The sequence below is a fragment of the Uloborus diversus genome, chromosome 6, assembly GCF_026930045.1.
Source record: "Uloborus diversus isolate 005 chromosome 6, Udiv.v.3.1, whole genome shotgun sequence".
Classification (NCBI taxonomy): Eukaryota; Metazoa; Arthropoda; class Arachnida; order Araneae; family Uloboridae; genus Uloborus; species Uloborus diversus.
In genome coordinates, this window is record NC_072736.1 from 79434337 (window position 1) to 79456954 (window position 22618).

The 22618-nt window shown below is 33.8% G+C and overlaps 1 protein-coding gene across 2 annotated transcripts; it reads right to left on the minus strand.

Annotated features, from left to right (window-relative positions):
• Window positions 1–2469: 2469 nt before the first annotated feature.
• LOC129225298 (calmodulin) lies at window positions 2470–20337 on the minus strand. 2 transcript variants are annotated; one of them, XM_054859888.1, is made up of 5 exons: window positions 20233–20337; window positions 19419–19449; window positions 15721–15864; window positions 7039–7281; window positions 2470–3177 (listed from the first exon to the last, which is right to left on the minus strand). In XM_054859888.1, the coding sequence occupies exons 1-5, from the start codon at window positions 20233–20235 to the stop codon at window positions 3149–3151; spliced, it is 450 nt and encodes a 149-aa protein (XP_054715863.1). In that variant the 5' UTR covers window positions 20236–20337; the 3' UTR covers window positions 2470–3148. The 2 variants fall into 2 exon arrangements, with proteins under 2 accessions (XP_054715863.1, XP_054715862.1); XM_054859887.1 differs by lacking the exon at window positions 20233–20337 and adding an exon at window positions 19881–20226.
• Window positions 20338–22618: the final 2281 nt, after the last annotated feature.

Genomic DNA, 22618 nt, shown 5'->3' on the forward strand with positions numbered 1-22618 from the left:
GTGGGACAAAGTGAAATAATTTCTTTAATTTATTAAATTAATCATCAATTCATTTGCTTTCCTTCATTTCCTCAATTTTATTAACTGAAGTTGGTTTATTTATTTATACCCTGTTTATTTACTCACTCATTTGATGAAAAGTATTTTAAATATTTAAATAGAAAATATTTAACTCGAAAGCTATACCTTTTTCTTTGCTTTATGCATGGGGCAAAGTGAAAAATAAGATGCATGGGTACAAAGCTAGAGCTTTTATCTTTCAGAAACTGAAAATTTCTCACTTTGCCAGGTTATCCAGGTGGGTAGTCCCTCTGAAAATAAAGTAAAATACAGTAGATCCTCCTTTTACACGGGTTCATTTTACGTGGTTTCGATTATACATGTAGTTTAAGATTTGACACCTTTACTTTATTTTTCGTGGACGAGTTTTAGGTTTCACGCAGATACAGCAACGCAAAGAGATAAAATTTTCCCCTCTTTCAAAATCCAATTGCAGATAACACATAATAAACTGCATTTTGGCGTGCTAATAATCTATCTTGTGCTACCTGAGACATTTTATGTAATCGGTTCCAAAGCTCTTTCCAGAAGTAAAGTTATTAAACTTGCACAGTTCAGAACTCACTGCAAGAAGAGCTTTTCGGAGTGACAAAGTGCGGCCAAAACCAACGAGGATACCGACATCGGTGACACACAACCAAAAACTTTCACATTGAAAATTTTGAGCCATTCCTAGACACAAATGATCTTTCTGATTTGTTAGTGAGGGAAGATTCTACCATGGAAATGACGCAAGTGGTCATGGATGCGCAAAGAATTAAAGAGAAAAATCCTTAATGGCTGCCAAAAGACTATCATTGCCAGCTTCTCTTTATAAACAGAGAACGAAATTAATTTAAGTTTTCTTTATACACGTTGTGCATAAAAATCTATATAAGTACACATTAAACTTATTATACAATTAGTCATCACTAGAATGTAGCTTTTTTATCAACAGAACCTAACCCCTATTTTAACACTACAAATTAAGTCTCGTTAATTTCTGCCGTTTCGATTTACACGGCATTTCTGTGGAACCTAACCCCTGTGTAAAACGAGGGTCTACTGTATTAACAAAGTTCAAAAATTTCGTTTATCTTTTTCCTTCTTACTGCATCGCAAAAACAATAAAAAAAGTTGAAACAAGTATAATATTATCTCTCTTGAAAATATTTTAGCTAATATAGCGGCTCATATAATGAGCACTAAATGGCAAACGAGATTTTGAACAAAGTAAACCAAAAAGCACAGCTATTTTCTTATAAACTAAGATATTTGTTTTAGATGTTACAGATAAGTCAAGTTGCAATCATTAAATATTTCAGCTTGAACTAATTCTTTTGGAAAATGAAAGAGTGCAGGGTCACCAAGTTTTATTTTCATTAAGTTTAACCACCTTTTTCACAAAATTATCGCTCTTTTACAAGTATTGATAAAATTTAAAAACAAAAGTTTTTGGTACTTACAGTATTTTGACAACTTGAATCTAAATGTTCAGAAAAGTGCGATTCCCCGAAACTACAAGGGTCGACAAAAAATATCGAGTAAAATGTAAATGGAAAATTCGTATAGAGGCTAGCTGTTTTGAGCTGGATAATTTAAAACTGCTAATAAAATTCTGAAGGTTTCAGTGAATGTTACTGAAATTTTGAGGCACATTTAAAACTTGCTGAAATTGAAGGGCTCAGGACAGAAATGTGATAAGGAGTGACTTTTCGATCAAAATTTGTTTCTCTTAACAAAATTGAAATGAATATGACAATGGGTTATGTCATTTGGAGAAAAACATATCTGGCTTTAGAATTGCAGAATACAGAGTGTATAAAACCTTTGAAATATTCTACAAGTTTTTTCATAAGTGAGAAATTGGTCTACTGAAAAATTTACATCATGTGTCATTGCTCCGAGCCCTTTAATTGTACTCTGGGCATTTAATCCTACCCCTCAACTCTACCTAAAAAATGCAAAACAAAGTTTTAGTTCATCGATTTGGAAATAGGTGGAATGAATGGAAAAACTAAAAAATAAAGTACCAAACATTTTGCTCAGAAATAATGGAATTAGATTATAAAATCTGTCTCACAACAAGCAATATTTGAATCCCCTAAAAGTATTCTTTCTGCATTGAACATTTCATGAGATAAAAACACATTTTTTTGCATGTTCAATTAATACACAAAACTAAAAGCATTTTTAAAGTTTTTTAGTTTTAAAGATTAAAAAGATGAATTTTTTTTCCACCTACATTTGGAAAAGAAACTAATAAAATCTCAAAACAGGCACCGATATTTCAGTTTAGGAAAATTTAAATCCCTGGCTCCATCTTTCCAAATCCTCTGCTTGCCAACCAGGCATGAAACAGCAAAGCTGAAAGAAACGGTTCCATATGTGTTTGCTTTCTGTCAAGTTTGTAAAAAACATTAAACTTAATTTTTTGAAATGGATTTATTAACGTTTGCATTTGAAACAGTACATAAAATTGTGTTGGTATTAAACTGCACTTGTAGGAAATGTTTGAAGTGATGCTAAATGCACAGCATGCATAATCACAGAAAAGAATCCCTGAAGTCTACTCTGCTGACATTTTACAAGGCAGGAACTTTACATGTATTTCAACAAAAGTTTAAATTTCTAAAATCATAAATACAACCAATTCATAAATTTAATAAAACCATGCTAAAAACAAAACTTACGACGGTGCTAAAAAATTTACAATTTAATGGCAACAGATCATTTTCAATTACAATAAATTTAGAGAAAGGCAGCCTTTGAAGAATGTTTCACTAAGATAAACCCATAGTTGAAAATCTAATGCGAGATTAGACTAGTTGCCTTTTCTGCATCATTAAAAAAGAATGTATGTACATTTATTACTATTCTGGGTTCTAACCTGTAATGGAAATTGGAAATGTACAAAAGCACAGGACAAGTCTACCACAACACATCGACGTATGATATAACATCAATGCCAACATGCACTGATGGAGTATGGTACAAAAGTGTCTTTACAGAGGTAACATTCACAACAGAATAACTTCAAACTAGCTGGACATCATACATAAATTTGGAAAGCAAGAAAAATTAATTTACAGGAATTGTGATGCTAAAATCATTTCGACGTCATCATAGTTACGAATTCTGTAAATAAAAAATAAAAATTAGTCACAAATATGTACAGCTACATTAGACAAGTTCACATTTATAAAAGTAACACTCTGCAATATAACACTGTATCTCATTAGGTAGTGATCCCCCCTCCCCAGGTAATGAGTAGTGGGGGAGGGAGGTAAACTAAAATTTTTTATGTCATTGAACAGGCATACATTTGATAAAAATTTTACAAAAACTACAGGGGAAAAGTTGAAAGAATTGAGAGAAATATTACACTAGTGTTTTCAATGAAAACTGCTCGATTCTAGTATTAATAACCCAGCTGCAGGTCTCCTGATAATTATTGTCTACTAATTTTGTAAATATTGTTAGTAGTCCAGTCAATGAGTGCTCAAAACAGGGGTGTAGCGTGCATGGAATATGCGATAATTTTCGACTTCAGAATATTGTTAGGGGTAGTTAGTAAGTAAACATACAAAAAGTCTACGACTCTAGGACGTGAGGGAGGAGAGAAGCAAATTTTGGTTTTCTGAAAAAATGTCGGAAACTGTGGATAAAATGCGTTTAAAATGAAAATTCAAGCTAAATAAAGTTACTATGAAACTGTTTCTACACATATTTGTCAAATTTCCAATAATTTTCTGGGTATATGTTATGAAAAATCTATGATTTTCGGAAAAATTCTCTCTTTTTGTCAAACATTAACTCCTAGTGCCTTCCAGGATTTGTATTCTTGACTATAGTCATTGACACAGTTGTAGAGCTTTACATTTCCTTTAATTTGATATGCTATTTTGTTATATTTTATTCAACCAATCAAGTCATTTCAAACGCGCACTTTCATGGCAAAACGTGGAACACTTGCCATTCACAAATATCAAGCCGATTCTAAAGCTTCGCGCACTTCCTCTTTTCTCTATGAATTCGACAATCCTGATGGACAATAAAGAATTTGTGGATTACTACAACACAAATGTTTTTAGGGGGGGGGGGGAGGTTGTGAAATTGGACTTTGTGACAAAGAGGAAGGCAAGAGTAAGAAGTGTGACAAGCATTTAATATGAATATGTTCATAAAAATTAGTTTATGAAAAGTACTTTTAGACAAGAGGAGGTCAAAAATGTTGAAAAAGTGCAACATCATTTATGGACAGCCCCTTACCAAGAAGTCCCCGACCTAAGAGGGGGGAGGGAAGTTTAAGGTGGGAAGGAAGAGCCAAATTTTGTAGTTTTCAATTATATCTCTGAAACTACAGGAAAAATGTGTTCCGAATAAAGTGAAAGTTAACTTAAACTTATTGTGAAATTGTTTTTATACATATGTCACATTTCCAGTGTTTTTTAGGTATGCATGCTTGAAAATCAATACTTTTCGGGAGAAAAAAATCTTGTTCTTTTAGTCTCAGAGTGTCTGTGCCAAGCAGACGCTCAAGGGAACTTGTGCAGCAGTCATGTGACAAGGACCCTGACGGTTTTCTGTCTTGAAAATCCACCGGCTGAACACTTTAACTGCAGATTCAAACCTGATACCAAAGAAATACGAAGCCTATGCTCAATCACCGCGACACCCAGCTGACAAGCGATCAAAAGCTACGAAGTTCTAGCATGTACTCAATTTTGTTATTCTTATTGAAATGAATGTGACGCTATAGCATGATAAATAAAAATAAGGTAAATGTAGCTGACCGGCAGCACCTAATTGTAATTATAATTTTTATTACATTACTCGTCATATTTTGAAAGTGTTTATATGCAATATTGATTGTCAGTAATTAAAAAATGAAAATATCCTTATGGTGGCATCTTTGTTTTATTCCGAGGCAGAAAGGTCATGTCACCACCAGTGGAAAAGTTGTTCTAAGAAATTAGTAGTGTATTGATATCGTCGTCCCGGATAAATATTTCGATTCTGTTGTTGCAACTGCCCTTGCAATGCAAGCTTGCAACAGAGTAGTTTAATGATGAATTTCTACAAATGACCTTCCGGTCACTCGTAGAAAAACAATCTGTCAAAAACATCTTCAATATTCCATCAGAAGCAACATCCGATTCCGAAAGTTTCGATAGGAGTCTGTCATTCCTCCTTTCCCAACCCTCCATTCCAGTACTTCACCATTAAATTCTTAGCTACAGGTTTATCTGGTGGTATGGCAGAGTTCAAGATCAATTTTGATGTTTGCAGCTACTTTGACAAATGATCTGTAATGGAACTCGTTGAGAGACTTTTCTGTGGCTAGAGCACCATACCATGAAAGATACCCCAGCAGCCTCAATGGATTCAGGAGAAGAATTACTATTGATATATACTTTAGATACATGCTGTATGATTTGAGATTTCTGGTACATTTTGACAGAAGAAGATTGTGATCAGTTAGGGATTTGGCTATCAAGCAAACAACCAGGAGGACTTTCTCTCAAATAATAGCTACTGAATAGTTTTGCGATCTGACGATAGCCGTCTTCGCAATATCAGCCTCAACATCACCTAAAGCTCGGAGCGTATTTGTCTCATTTATTAACAGCTTCATCAGTAGCAGTGATGTTCCCATCAATTTTTCTGGGGGGTATACTCCCAGTAATCCATTATGCACAATATATGTATGCAATCATATACATAAGTCATATGAAAATATTATGAAATTTGAGGATATACACTATATTTCTAAAAAAAGTTTGAGAGTATACGGCATATATGGAGTATACCCTATGAGAACACCACTGATCATTAGCAGATTTGTCAGCCGACTTATTATGAAAGTTGGACAGAAACCTTGTTTGACGGTCGTTTCAGTTTTCTAACCGACATTGATGTCCATATGGTTTATACAGTCATCTTTTTTTGCCCAACTGTGTTGTAGACTAGGCATCCTCAATAACAACAGATTCGATTAAATCAGAGTTGTTATCAATTTCCTTAAACAGTATGTATAGTGCTGACTTTCTGCACGTCCTCAGTTCACCAATTCATACTGCATATACGTAATTTCGCCAAGCTTTGTCCTATTCCTTGGTAAAGGGCTGTCCATAAATAATGTCACACTTCTTTTCAATATTTCCAAAACATTTACATAAACTTAAACAGTGTTCCTTAACAGGTGGTCCAACTGACCAGCAAAAAACCTGACCCGTCTTCAGACTTTTGCTCGTCCGTATTGAAAATTTCTCCTTTCTCAAAGGGGGGGGGGGGGGAGAAAAGAACACTGTAATAAATATTAGAATCATATGACATCTTTTACGCGAATTTTATAATTAATTTTCATATTTTCCTATGATCTTTCAGCAGTGTTTTAGTTTTCTGTAACAGTTCTTTCATTCCGAGTTTTATTTATGAATTTAAAATCATGTTGTATTTTAATTTTGTAAAAACGGAGAAAAGAGAAAAGACCTCGCTGATGTTTAAAAGAAAAACACATGGTTTTAATGGTCCACGAATGCAAGTTTTTATGAAAAAAATATCACTGGTTCACGAATTCTTTTCATAAGCTTTTGCCTGTCTGCAGGCCAAAAAAAGGTTGAGAAACACTGAACTAGAACAATGTCAATTATATTTAGACATGACAATTAGAAGAGAAAACCTGCCACACACACCAGACATTTTCTAAAAAATAGTCAAAATAGTTGAAAAAGGCTTAATCTTTACAATTTGCTTTCGAAGCTGTTGAAAAGACAGGAAAAAAAACATGTTTGGGAACGCTAAAGGATCAAATACTGTCAACATTATTTCAAAATTCTACACTAAACATTTATTGGGCATTAGAGCATTACATTTATTGAGTTTTGAAAATTAATGCTGCTATTATAAGCACACACTCTGATAATCAAGCAGAATGGTCAATCATATTCCTTAGCATAGTCAAAAAACAATGATTAGCAAAATTAAAAATCTCACCTTCATAATTAACTTGTCCATCCCCATCAATATCGGCTTCCCTAATCATTTCATCTACTTCCTCATCTGTAAGTTTCTCCCCTAGATTTGTCATCACATGGCGCAACTCAGCCGCACTGATGAAACCATTTCCATCTTTATCAAATACTCTGAAAGCTTCTCTGATTTCTTCTTCGCTATCTGTATCTTTCATTTTCCTAGCCATCATAGTAAGGAATTCGGGAAAATCAATAGTCCCATTTCCTATTAACAAAGAGAACAGAAATAAACATTTGTGTGCATCAATTCAATTCCTGCAACAATCTTAATGATCAATTAAATTTTCATCTCTGTATTTTAAAAGCATATTCAGTTGTTTTTGTGTTGCATCAATTTTGAAAAACATTTAAAAGTATAAATACATTTTAAATAAACAGTTAAATCATCTCTTTTATACAGAATTTACTGATTTAAATCATAATAATCTACAAGCATTTCACTTATCTAAAAGTAGAAATGGGAACAATCTGGGAAAGCCCCGGAAGTTTTAGGGGGAAAAAACTGGTTCTTCGTTTCTTTCAACACCCCCCCCCCTCCCCCCCCGTTTCGGGTTCTTTTCTACCCTTTACACTTTTTTTTCTTTTCAATTTCCTTCCTTCTCTATTTTCTTCTAATCGAAAGGGAAGACAAAAGAAACAGAAGACTCTTATGTGAAACAAACTGCATCTCCTTGAAAGTGGAAGTAACCCGTATTTACGCGGCACCTATAGTGGTGTTTCCATAGGGCATACTCCACATACGCAGAATACTCCTGAACTTTTAGACAATAACGTATACCCTCAAGCTTCAAAAAATCAAATTCCAGCATTATGTATGTAGTCGCATACACATATTGTGCATAACCGATTACTGGGAGTATACCCTCTGAAAAATTGATGGTAACATCACAGATAACGATTGATTTAGAACTTTGACTTAAAATAAATTCTTGTGAATTTAATCAAATAAGAACAAAAGTGAATAAATTTTTTCTAAACTTAGCGAACCATTATCAACTGAAAACCACAGCTTGAAGTAAAACAATTTCCCTCTTTTCTTTCCTTTTTAAAGTGGAAAGGCCCATGTTTCTTTCCAGATTTAAGGTGTAAAACTACTCTACTAGCCATCTGAGAAGTTATTATTTCAGAATATTTTTTTTAGTCAGGTAAAAGAGTTTGATAAGATGAGGGATATTAATGTACTCTTCATGCTTCAAGCAAAGAGAAAAATCTTATTTTGATAATGTTCTTGGCTAAATTTTAACTTTAAACTCAAGCTAAAAATGTACAGTCTTGAGCAAAGAAGAGACCGAGGGGACATGATTCAGTTGTTTAAATTTATTAAAATGAAAGATGTTTCGGAGCTGAAGTTTAGCCAGTGGCGGATCATGGGATTGTGAGGCCCCAGGCGCAGCCTTATCCGGAGGCCCTCTATTGACACAACAAAAACGATATAGTTTATTAATATTAACCATACAGAAAATCATATATATATATATATATATGATAAAAAACAAGTTTTGGAAGAGGTTGGGCCGCGGTTACATTCTTATTTAAAAGGGAAAAAACGACATTTCTGACAAAAAAAAAACTATATTTTTTCGTAACTTAGTCAGTGCAAGGGGAGATTTCCACAGAGCCCCGATTTCTGGCATTTAGCAAAATCCCAGTTTTACCCAGTTTTCCAACGCAAGTGTAATTTAGTGGTGCAACCAGAAAAAAGTCTTTGGAGGGCGGGATACTTAACAAAAAACAAAGAGAAAACCTGTTATCTGAGAAGTGAAGGGGGGTCCGGAAGTTTTAAAAACGTAATTTTAGACTTTCTTTGCTGATGTTTGGGAACAAAAAGGTGCAGGTGTTTCAGCGGAAAGTAGTAGAAATTGAAGCCTTACAAACGCGATTATAGGCCATATTTATCAACGTTAGGGTAAGAGATGGAGCCAAGGGAGTGCCCCCGATCAATCTTTTTAAAAAATAGATCGAAATCAATTTCTCTCTCTCTCTCTCCCCCCCCCCTCCTTTCCAATTTTCGAAATTGAAGTTTCAAAAACGTAATTGTAGACAAATTTTACATGATAAACAATTTTTCAAGAAAGAGGTGCTTCCGTGAAAATTTGTTCAAAAATTATGGTCCTAAGCTTCAGCATTTTTTTTTTTTACTCAGGGGCTATTCCAATTAAGTTTTTTTAAGTGTAGTTTAAAAAACTTGATTTTTTTAAATAATATTAAAGGAGTTCGAGGACCCTTGCTCGAATATTTCCTGAAATTTAAGTCTTAAAAAGGCGATTCTTAAGACCATATTTTGTAACCAGTACATTTTTCGAGGGTCATTCAATAAGTCATCAATGAAGCCCTTTTATATTCGTTCCTTTATTTATTTATTTTTCGACTTCAGTTGGATGATGAATTTCTTTTACAGTACGTTTACAGAATGAAGAAAATATGAAAGAAACATCAGAATTCCTGAGTATCCAGATTTTTTAACAGTATTTTCCTGAAATTGTTTATTTTCTTCTGAAATTCAAAATTCGAAAATTCTTATTCTTCAGAAGTTTAAGTAAATCTAAAAGTCTATGTTTTTAAAATAAAATTTTTAAACCATTACCATCATTTTTTTTTTCGAAGCATTAAAACACGCTCTTTGCCTGTGTAGAATATGGCACACTCCTGAAAATAAAACTGAAACACTTCTATAGTTAGGGAAAACCTAACCTGGCAGCATTGTGAAAGTTACGCAGGTCTAATTCTTAATTATTGCATTACGACGCTGTCAGGCTAGGTTTGCCCCAACTGCAGTTTATACATAAAACGTTTACCTTTAATGAGTAAATCAATCTTTATGAAGTGGAAATTGTAAAATATATTACAAACAAATGGCACCAGTGAAAGAAGGAGAACACTCAAAATCAATTACTTTCGCAGCGCAGGCATTTAAAATTTTTATAGTAATTTTATAAAGCGTTTTTGCAATGAATTAACAGATGTTGCCTTTCTCTGTAATGGAAATATAATTTAAAGAAGAATGAACAGTATATTTTTTTTCCAAAAGCTATACTTTTGTACCATTAAACCTATTTGTTCAAAACACCATATCATCGTTTAACACCATGATAGCAGTCATTATTCTAAAAATTAAAGTTGTTAAAACATATCATTAAACTTATCTCAAAAAGAATGGTCTTGTCGTTGATTGAAGACAGAGCAAAAGTACGTTCACGAGAACGAGTGAATCAAAACAGCGAATGACGAACGTTCTTCGTTCTTCCTCCAAAAAAAGAAAAAATTCCTGCCTTTTCCAAATTACTTATTTAACTAAATACGTCATAAAGCTATTTTGTTACGGGTTGGTTACTGGTGGGAAAGCGGGAAACTTTGCAAAAAGTAAAGAAAGAAAACACAGCTGTGCCATTGTGCCGATGGCTTCGATCTGGACCCCCCACAGATCTGTCTGCTCCCTTAGGCTCCCTTCTAGATAAGGAAGGGCAATATAATTGTTCGTCAAGAAAAGTGACCATTCGAAGAGGTCGAATTACGTCGAGTTACATCCAGGGCGGCATTTCAGCATTTTATTTGGAGGGTCGAGTTTCTTAAATATGAATTATCTTAGTATAGAACAAAACACATATTGGCTAACAGCAATTAATCATGATATGGGGAGAAATTGTATAGTTAGAGCCCCAGAAAATATATTTGTTGATGCGAGATTTTTTTTTCAAAAATAGTATGTATTTTTAAAGAGTATGAAAGCATACGATGCATTGAGCAGCTGAAATGTGTTTCTAGAAGAAGAAAGTGATGAACACTCATTAAATAGACGCACTTAAAATATAAGGGTAACAATGAATGTAAAATACTAAGGCATTTTCCTGTGAAAATCATACAACCGCACCACTGCACGGGCCTTTCATAACTTAACTATATTGTTACACAGAGCACACAAGAACGAGATATTTAGCCTATATGAGGAAATTACGTCTTTAGTTAAACTGATGAAGAATCGTTGGTTAATTTTTTTCTGTTCTGAAAAGGCCAGTAAAGGCTTGATACATTTCTAATAGTTTAAAAAACGGAAAACAATTGCTCATGTCTGGAAATGTGTTGAGTTTTCATCAACCATTACAAAGAACCAGCAACATTGTTTTTCTTGAACATTAATTTGGGATTTATGTAAATTGAATGTGCTCATTTTTTATCATTCCTCTCAAAAAATTTTGGGGTGCGACCGCCCCCTCTCGAACCCCCTATTTGCCGCCCCTGGTTACATCCCATTTAATAAAAGTCCTACTTGCCTTAAAAACACCAACTCGGGCATAATCTCACAAATGACGACTGGGATATTTTGAGGACTGATATAATGCTGCGACAAATGACGACTGGTTATCGTTTGTTTGGGGGGGGGGGTCTAACCCCCTCTAGACACGCTCTTGGCCAGGCCCTGAGCTATAAATTTTGGGCCTCCCTGCATCAAAATCTGTAGGGCCCCTGTAGAGGTCAGCAGTGTATATTTGTAATGTCAATAAGCCTTAGTGCTAGATTGTTTTTTTCTTTTTAAAAAATTTTTCCTTCAATTTCTTGGGTTGTTGGGCCCCTTATGAAGGTGGGCCCCCCGCACTGCTGGATCTGCGGGGCAGATCCGGGCCTGTCCTTGGCTATTCCAATTAAAGCAAATATCTTCGTGATCAATAGTGTTTTTTTTTTTTTTTTTTTTTGAACAAGATGAATATTCTTTATTCAGCCGAGTAGTAAGTGGTCGAGTGTACGGAGTACTCGGCTAAAAAACTGCTTGGAACGGTAAAAATCATTGTAGCAAGACTAACTGCATTTTATCGGAAAGTACTAAATAGTTTTGTGGAATATTTAAAAACATACTATTTTGTACTGAAATTCTGGGAAGAATGAGGAAAATCCAAACTCCTGGGGAAATCTAAACAAAGGCACCTGAAGCCTGAGGCCCCTTAAGACTCAGGGGGCCCTATCTCTATTGGGAGCAATGAGCAATCATCCCGGAGCTAAAATCCATGATTATCTATCAATTTCCATGAGTTTTGAGGATTTATCATGGAAAACCATAATTTTGAGGATGTGACACTTGGCAGCTCCGAGGCCCACTGCTTTGCTGGAGGCCCCAGCTATCGCCTCATGCGCCTATGCGGTGATCCGCCACTGAGTTTAGCACTGAAAACAGGACAAGGGGTCATTGTTTTAAGCTATTTAAATCTCAGGCTAACATGGATCTTAGGAAACATTTTAGCAGGGTAGTGGAACCTTGGAACAGTTTACCGGAAGAGGTGGTAATGAGCAAGGGAGTCGATAGTTTTAAGAGGGCCATTGATCTTCACTGGAGATTGTAAATTGACTAGGACTAGTCTAGCTGGGCCCAGAGCCTGTTGCTGGTCGTCACTTTTGTATTTGTAAAAAGAAAAAACACGGATAGGCAAATTTGGAGAAAATTGCAGACACTTGTTTCAGAGTTACAAGGGACAAATCTTTAAACGAGAGAAAATAGTGAGCATATGGCCGAGAATTGTGTCGGCAGTTCCCGGTAAATTTATGCTTAGTAACATTCTATTTTCTTTTACTGGCATTACTTATCACCTTTGTTCGATGGTCACAAAAGTTATTTAATATGAATATTTCCGAACTGAAGCCCAAAGCGAATTTATTCTTCAAAAAGTTGAAAAAATCTGTATACCCAGATTTAGTGTTAAAAAAGTCTAGTTTCTTGATTTTTAACAGTAAAAGAACTTTTAAATCTCTAAATCCGGCACAGAGATTAGATAATACATTCATAGAAATTTGGATCCATAGAAATTATTAGATCTGAAGAAAGTAACACTATCAAACTATATTTTTCGGCAGTGGAGATTAGAACTTTCATCATTGGCATGACACTCTACCTGAGAAAATGATGGTCTCCATTAATGGATGCCAGGGTTCATACTCTATTTGGATGAAAAAATTCCATGACCGTTCCAAGACTTTTTCCATGACTTCAATGAAAATTTTCATGACCTCGTTACTCGAAAAGAATAAAACACTATTTAATCTCAAACTTGATAATTTTTGGAAATGAGGATTAGCGAAACGTCTACATGAATGCCATAGCCTCATTGAAGCACTCACTTGTAATGAGAAAAATATAAGTGTACACCTAAAAAATTAAACTATTCTTATTTGACTTTATCATATAAATATAAGTAAAGTAAAAATGCAGTGAAACGAATATGATGATGCTTAAATGTCAGATATTTTATTTATAAACAGGCAGAATGATATTGAATGGGACAAAGGTTGAATAAGTCATCGCTAAGTTTCAATAAATTTGCTTCAAAAGTTGCCTTTTAGTGTCAACAGTGCATTTACTCATCCACGTTACTTGACAGTATTTTGATTCTTTAAAGTAAAGCCACATAGTTTAGTTTTTATGTTTCTAAATCAGATCTTTTTTGAAAAATCCATTTAATAATGAATCAATCTTCTGATTCAAAAGTATACTTGTTTTGCTTACTTATTTGCATATTTTCAAATGCATATAAATTAATAGAAACAGAAATTCCAGAACATGTTTGATTCCCGACATTGAACGTAGCAGTGGGTCACATGGATTAATTTTGCGGGTCGTATGTTGGGCACTACTGTTTTAGAGTATTAGAATTCCTCTTTTTCTGTATTCTATAGCCTGACTAAAGACTTATTTTCCAAAACCTTCAACAAATGAAGATAAACTTTGATAAGTTTAATAATAAAGTTCTTAAGAGTGATGGAATCGAACTCGGATGCAATTGAATTGCTTTTTTTTTTTTTTAAGTGGGCGTGACAAAACTAAGAACATGAAATTTTGCTACTACAGAATATGAAACAAAAGAAGTGTTGAAAATAACAGTAAATTCAAAATAAATGATGTCCAAGCAATAAAATCACATCGCAAAAAAAGACAAGCGGCTGCAACAGAAGTGTATGCAATGAGATTTCAAAATTCAGATTTGATTTTGGGATCGTTCAATTTTCCACTTTTAATAGCTTTTATGTGCTATACTGTTAAATCACTCAAGATTTCTAATGCTGCTTTAGTTACTGTTACTTTCTCTTTGTTCAGCACATTTTTCCATGATTTGAAATAAATTTCCATGATTTTCAATGAAAATTTCAATTTTCCACGACTTTTCCAGATCTGAAATTTGCTTATTTTTTTCCATGACTTTCCAGGATTTCCATAACCCGTACGAACCCTGGGATGCTATGCATTGAAGCAATGTCCAATACTAAAATTTTGGCAAAAAATTTTTAAATTGTCTGTTTAGCACCAAACGTGGCGAATTTTTTTTTAGAAAACAATGCTTTACTAATGAAGTTTGAAAAGTGTTGTACTCCCAAAAAAAAAATTAAGAAATGATGTCTACTATTGTAATCATGACATAATGAAATTTCGTTACAGCAAAATGATTCGCTGGTCTTTTGCACTTGACGGACAATATGATTATCCATCACATTGTTCTGCTTTAGAGAACAGAAAACACTTAGAGTTTGCTCTCACTGGACCGTCTTTCGGTTGGCTTTATCGTTTCATCAACCGACAATTTTCATAATTATTTTTTGATGATTTCAGTTCTATAAAAAAGTTATTGCTGTACAGATTAGATTTGGAATACTTTTGCAAAAGCAACCCTTCTCAAATGTGCCAAACAACCTGTATTTGTTTTAATATTAATTTAAATTTAAAGGTAAGGTCTTTTGTTTTGGTTCAAATTTTATTTTAATTCATTTATTCACTTTTGGTTTAGTAAATAAAACTAACTCAACTACAAATCTGGTTATGGCCCTGCTGTGACCTATCAAAAATTTCCTTATTCGGAAAAATTTGGAGCTTCGTTTGACAAAGTAAAAATTTCCACCTTCCTAAAAATCCAAGTTCTGGGCGACCCTGCTAGAAGGACAACACAGATCCCCCTCAATCTTTCTAGGGTTAAAAGGTTATGCGAACTTTTGTTATTACATAAGTCTATAATACTAGAAAAACTTTACTTCCTTTTACAAGAAAGGAAATATTCGCAAAAAAAATTTCACTCAAAAATCGGTCTTAATTTTTCTCACCCCCGAATGAATGTTTAGTTTTTTTTCCAACATGACCACACGTCGATTATATGCCTAGAAACGTACAGACACCCGAAATATCCATTTTGACAACACCCGAGTTAATTACAACGAATTTTCTCGCGACGTCCACATGTACGTATGTGTGTATGTATCTCGCATAACTCAAAAACGGTATGTCCTAGAAAGTTGAAATTTGGTATGTAGATTCCTAGTGGGGTCTAGTTGTGCACCTTCTCTTTCGGTTACATTCAGATGTTCCAAAGGGGGTCATGTGCTACTTTTTGGGGGGAAATAATTGTTAATTTCAATGTAAACTCAAGTGGGGTTATAATTTGTTGGACACTTGGCGATATATCGCCAGTCGTTTGGTCGCCAACTTAGCGACTAATTTGGCGATTTCTCTTTTTAATTTGGTTTCAATTTGGCCACTGTTGGTGATATTTAGAGAGTAAACAATTGAATCACATTAAAATTGCCAATAATGTGGAAATGACATTAAATTGGAATAAAAGGAAGTCATGTGATGCACACATCAGCTCGTTTAAAATAAGTTTCTAAAAGAAAAGTATACCATCAGCATCGACTTCATTTATCATGTCTTGTAGTTCCGCTTCAGTAGGATTTTGCCCTAACGACCTCATTACAGTTCCCAACTCTTTTGTTGTAATAGTACCATCACCATCCTTGTCAAAAAGGGAAAATGCTTCTTTGAATTCTAAAAACAAAAAGTAACATTTTAGTGCTCAAACTTAAAAATCAAAATTTTTAAATAAACTAATAAAAACTTAAGTCTCCAACTAAGAAGAAATTATTCATCTGAAATTGTGAAACTAGTAGACTGCATTCACAGTAAAATTGAGATTTAAGAGCTCAAAAAAGTCAAGGTATGTTTAACACAACATGCATAAACTTAATAGATTTAAGAAACAAATTTCTGCTTTACATACAAGGAGGAGGTGGGGGAGAAGGAAATAGCACCAGAAATCGAGTATGAGATCTACTAATTTTATCATTTTTGCTGAAAATTTCAGTTAAAACTTCCTGAAAAGCGAGGGAAAAAAATCAATTTTTTCCGAATCGGAAATAAACCCCTCATTGAAAAAAAAAGTTTTTTCCCCGAAATTTTCTGGTTTTTTCATCTTTAATCATGTTACACGTGTGACATGATAAAATAAAGGAGTTCAGAATACAAAAACACTATAACCATTAATTTAAAGCTCTCTTAATTACATTATCATTACTTTTTTTGTCTAATATTTTTCACAAAAGACAAGTCATGTCTTATTCTTTTCTGACAACTATTTAAATTTAGTTCACAAATTTACTTTGCTTAATACATCAATGCTTTTGTGTACATTTAAATTATAGTTCTTTAATACCTATTTTTAAAATTTGTTTGCTTTGATGTAGTTCATACACGCATGTAAACTACATTCAATATGCACACATAAAACTTAAACATATTTAAAAAAGCTTTAAAAAAGCAAAAAACAATGGTTAAACTTAAAAACTTTACCTCAACAAATTACAAGCGAGTTTTAGAGAGCTACCGATTTTTTTTTGTATGTGTAAGTTATTTACTTACATTCGGCCTTAGGCATGTGTTATATACTGACAGTGGCGTAGCTAGACCCGACTTTCGGGGGGGGTTACTTCTTTATATATATATATATATATATATATATATATATATATATATATATATATATATATATATATATATATATATATATATATATATTATATAATCGCTTGGAATTTTTTCCTTTTCTTTTTTTTTTACTTTCTCTTCTCTCTTCTTTTTCTCTTTTTTTTTGAGACTAACGTTTCGGGGGGGGTTTTGTCCCCAAAACCCCCCCCTTAGCTACGCCCCTGTATACTGAGCAACTTTGTTAACAAATCTGAAGATCAAGCAAAGGCAACATTATAACTTTTTTATTTTAACTGTTTGATATTTATAATCAAAAAATTAATAATGATATAGTGAAAAAGGATTATAGTGAAAAAAAATGATGTAAGAAAAGAATTTTAAAATATATGTGGGGAAAAAAATAAAAAAAAAATATATATATATATAGACACGTTTTTCAACATAGTCTACTCCTTTTCCTTTGTCACACTACACCTTACTCCTCGTCACATGTCATATTTTTCATAAACATTTTTTTGATAACTGTGTGCTGTCATTTTTTGTCACCCCGTCTCTCCCCCCTTGTCACCATGTCAAAACTGCTATTTACTACACAATAGTTTTTTTAACAACTACTTATGTATTTTTAAATATTTAATTAACAATTAGACAAACCGACTTCTGCTGCTGGACGTGTGGTAGGGGGAAAAGCAATAATAAACTTGAAAAAATAAGTGAATGAAACTATAGTTTTATACAAGTCATCAAATAATATTTTCACCTTCAACGACTTCAATAGCCAATTTGTAAATCTCATCTTTATGAAAAAAATAAATACACAAAATTACCACATTAAAAATCGACCTACTAAATTTTAACAAAAATGCGAGATGTTGACTTTTTCCCCCCTTTCAGTCTTCCTAAAACTGTTCAACCTCATGAATAATTGCTTGTCTCTCTGAGCATAAAAAGGGCATTGAAGCTAAAAGATGTTTTTTTTTTCAGACAAATGTTTTTCTTCTACAAATATTCTATTTCTTCCAAACAATAACCTAAGCTTTTCATCCTAAACTTCAAATTTTTATGAACTTCAATAAGCAATTTATAAATTACATCTTTACAAAATTTGAATGGCAAAATCTACAATTACATTTATAAATAAAAATAAAAGAAAATGTTTAATTCAACAGTAAAATATGTTAAAGCTCAATGTGTTTATATTTCTTTCTTAACTGCGAGCAATGCAGTTTTTTCTTCCTTTTGCCCTCATGACAAAGTTTTAATAGTTGTAGATCGAAGCATTTTTAATGAATGTCATAAAGGAAGATGATGTAGTCTCAAACTAAAAATGAAGGAGTTTGAAGGGCCCTTCAAAAAAAAATTCTAAAATGAAGGAGTATTAGGAAGGAGAAGTTGTGAAAGAATGTACGAACCTCGTCTAGTATTGAAACCGGGTTAATCCATGAATTGATAAGAATTAATTTTTCTGTCATTTGGAACACTATCACCAGAGGTGTGTGTGCAAAGCTTCAGAAATGGCGATTCCACTATACATAGTAGTTACAATTACTCTCGGAAAGACTACCAAATGCTTGCATTAAAGAAAATTTTTAAAAATTAAAGAACATTTTGAAAATGCCTACTAAAAAGTTGAGAGAGTTAGAAAAATAATAATAAACCTAAAGAGCAAAAAAATGTTTGCGACTCGGCAAGTTTCATATCAACTGCTGATTTCGATGAAGTAATGGGAGGTACCACGAAAGTAGCATATTCTGCGTGGCATCCACCTAGCGATTTAGAATGCATTCAGCTCAATCAATTCAAATAGTTGCTAAAAGCCCGTTTTGTTCAAAACCGGCTCAAATCTTAAATAGTTCACTTTGAAACTAAACACCTAATTTATGGACAACATCTAGTTAGAGGCAGTTTCCATCAATTAAAAATTCATGGTTAGTAAATGAAAACGATCCAACAATTTGTGTGAGAGATTCGATTCTTCAGCACGTCCAACATACTACAATGAATAAATAAATACTTTTATACAAAGTACTGTAAGACGAAACATTAAAATCAAATTTACAAAATATTCAAAATACGTTTTGCAGTATCAAGGAACTTTGTTTCTCTCATGTGGAAAATCCACACAACACGTAGGAAAGTTTTAACAAAAATTTGCAAAAGATGTTTTTCCAAATTTGCTTTTAAGGTTGCTGGGCCTTTTTACCAATAATTTGAAGAGCCTCAACAATAGGACTCAAAGTTGGAATCCAGAATATTGGGCCGGATTTATTTTAATCCAATTTTAGACCAAACAGTTACTGCATCATATATAAAAGACAATTTGCTGCAATTTTAAAGTTAATAAATTGTCTACCCTAAAGTAGATGTACAGGACTGGGCCAATAAAAATTGTGTAGCATTATTGAGGGCAAGTTCTTTAGGAAGAAGAGCAGAAACAAAGAATAAATGCAATAAAATTTACCTTTATTCGACATAATGAAAAGAAAGATATTGCAATCATCGTTCAAATTATAGTTGAAAAAAAAAAAAAACTAGGCAAGACTATATAAGAAATTTTTGGCTTGAAAATTTTATTTACAAACAAACTTTAAAGTCTATTATTCATTAAAATGACTTACCGGCGATTTGTTCTTCTGTTAATTGATCCGCCTGAAAGAAAAAAAAGGGGAGAGTTTGGTAAACAATTACATTTAGCATAAAAAAATATACATCCAGTGGAGCACGGTCAACTTTTCTTAAAGAAATACATTTCAGAAAATACGCGTTTAAAAAGTGAGAAGATATCAGAATTAACTACTCGTTACTAAATTAGTAGCTGTGTCACTGTGTGATTATTTAAAATTCTGCGATCAGATTTTTTAAAGAACATGCATTCATCGTGGATAGACGTACAAAATAGAAGATACATTATGCAACATTCAATTATTTAAAAAAGCTAAAAAATTTAATGTTAACGGTCAACGTCCCGTACTCCCGCATTGACGCAAACGGAAGTCATTTCATTTTAAAATACACTAGTTACACAAAATAAATAACTGTTCAACATAAATACACATGTAAAATTTGAAGAAAGTCCTTACCATTTTAAATTTCAGCGATACTTTAAACTGTCACTAAAAACACTCTAAACTACAGTTTAAACTCCAGGCTTGACTAGTGTGAGAGGCCGACTCGTGCTCGTTCAGTGAATTAAATCCTAGAGCTCAGTTTTCAAATTTACCAATGGGGCAACGGCGCAGACGACAAAACGCGATGCATACGTAAATTAGATACTGCGGGAATGTGACGTGAAGTCGCAAACGAATACCCAACACAGAAATAAGAAATGAAGCGTAAATGTTTGGTGCAGAATGTTTAAGGTTTCTTTTACATCTCACTGTTTACTAAAAGCGCGGGACTTTCTCACAGCACCGCTAAAGTAAGCCTACATACCATTGGTTTCTGTGTACCTGCAATGCGTCATGTCTTCCGTTTCGCTGCAGTGGTCAGATGAAATTTGTCGCTCGCAGACGATGGACGATTGGAATTCGTCTCCGCGTTAACCGAACCTCACTAGTCCTTCTCTCAAAAGCTTTTTAATTATTCAATTTTTATTCATTTATTTATTTTTCAGGCTGGTTTAGTTTTCTCGCGTGCATCTGAAATTATTTTCTTCAGTTTGAAATTGTATTTTTTGTTTCTTGACTGATGTGTGTGTGGATAGTTTCACTTTCTGTTTTATCATTTCTCGCTTCCTTTGTATCTCTTTTCACACTTTCTCAAAAGGACAATTAATCAATTACAGCGCGTATAAATGACGTAATTCTCTTGAAATTTCAGTTTTTGAAGAAATTTGTCTTAAAGCAGGGCAGTAGTTTCTAAGGGAGCCCCGATTTTTCAATTGCCGAATGGAACTCCTAATTTTTGCCGAGTGATAAATTTATTGGTTGTGCCCAAATAAGTGCTTTTAATGAATAGGAAAATTTGGCCATTTAAAATTTGTAATATTGAAATTATTTCTTCTGATTTAATGAATGGTCTACAGGCAGAATTTGCCGAATAAGGAACTTTGTGGGAGGTGTCTCTGACCTCCCATTGGCAGTTCCCCCTCCCCCAGGCAGTTTCAATAACTCCGAGAAGAGAGGCAAAGCGGGCCCGTCTTTTAGGGGGGGGGGGGGGGCTCAGGAGGGAGGGTTAGTTGCCTCCCTTATCGTGTAGTTTGTCTTTTTTTAGTGTTTTAATTCTATTTTTGCAAACGAAGGAGTGTGAGAATTCCCCCCCCCCCCCCTCCAAAAAAGGCTGATGTGCGCATTAAAAATTCTCGCGATGTATTTTGTTGTTCTCCGAGTATTTTGTAGTTCGTCCCATCTTACTTTATTAAATTTTATTTATAAAAGTCATGAGGTGAAAATACACCTCTTGCACTTTCTTACCGGCACTCATAATAGACATATAATCATGATTTTAATATTTTTCGCGGCGTACTTTGTACTTCCAGTATTTTGCAGTTTGTTCTTTGTTAAAATGAATTTAATTTCATTTTTTCTTTAGTTCAATAAAAATAAAAATTTCTTCATTTTAAAAAATATCAATTTAATATATTTTTTTTTCCTTTCTAAAGCAGGAAGCGGTGCACAAGTGCACCCCCTACCTGGGCTCATGATACTCAGCATATTATATGGAAGAACAATGGAGACAACGCCCACATATGTATCTAACATTTATTTCCCAGTCAAGGAATATCAGTTGCCCCTTTCTGACCCCCCTCCCAAGGGCGCCCATATGGTGGGGGCTCAAGCCTCCCCAAGGACGCCCATATGCAAAGTTGAAAGGGGGGGCTCAAATATTTTCCCTGTGGTTTAGCTGGATATTTTCCACGTGGAAACCGATTTCAGGGCAGATTAGAGTCATTAAAATTTGAAATTTTTAATAACTTATTCATTAACGGCTGGAGAAGAAATGTTTTTACATTTTTGCAAAGAAAAAAGTGCAAAAAGCAAGAAAGTTCTAATTTCAAAGGGGGGGGGGGGGGCTCGAGCCCCCCTCCCTTGCCCTCCTATATGGGCGCTCCTGAGCCTCCTCCCCCCCCCCCTTTGAAATTAGAACTTCCTTGCCTTTAGAACTTTTTTTTTTTTGTAAAAATGTAAAAACATTTATTCTCCAGCAATTAATGAATAAGTTATTAAAAATCTCAAATTTAAATAACTGAAATCGGTTTCTATGGGGAAAATATCTGAACCCCCCCCCTTAAAATTTTACATATGGGTGCCCTTGCCCCCTCCTATTGTCAGGGCTCGATCAAGTCACAGCAGGGTCCTCTCCCCCCCCCCCCCCCCGTCTCTCCGTCCTACGTAACATTCCATCATTTCATTCCCATAATACAATCACAGTATTTTTAAAAAGATCTTTACACATATTTTTTTGTCAATACGTATATACAATTTGTTAACATGTAGTAAAATGATTAGTACTCACATTAAAATGTGACGATAAATATAAAATGTTTGAGGATGAAACTATTTTATATAAAACTAGCCAAAATACCCGGCGTTGCCTGGGTCAGTAATAATTGTGAGAAACAATCGCTACTTTCTTTCGTTTTCTGTGTTAACTGAAAGAACTCAAAACACACCGTTTTGACGTGATTAAAAATCGAGCTTCTTCCTTACCTATAAAAGTAAAATAGCAATAAGTATAAAGAACGAACGAGTATTCATTTAGAAACGAAAGTACGAATTTAGGCATATGAAAATTTGAAGAATTTCCAAAATAAGAACTAACAAAAACAAAGATCACTAAAAAAAAAAACAGTGCGCTTTATTTAATTAAATAGTATACA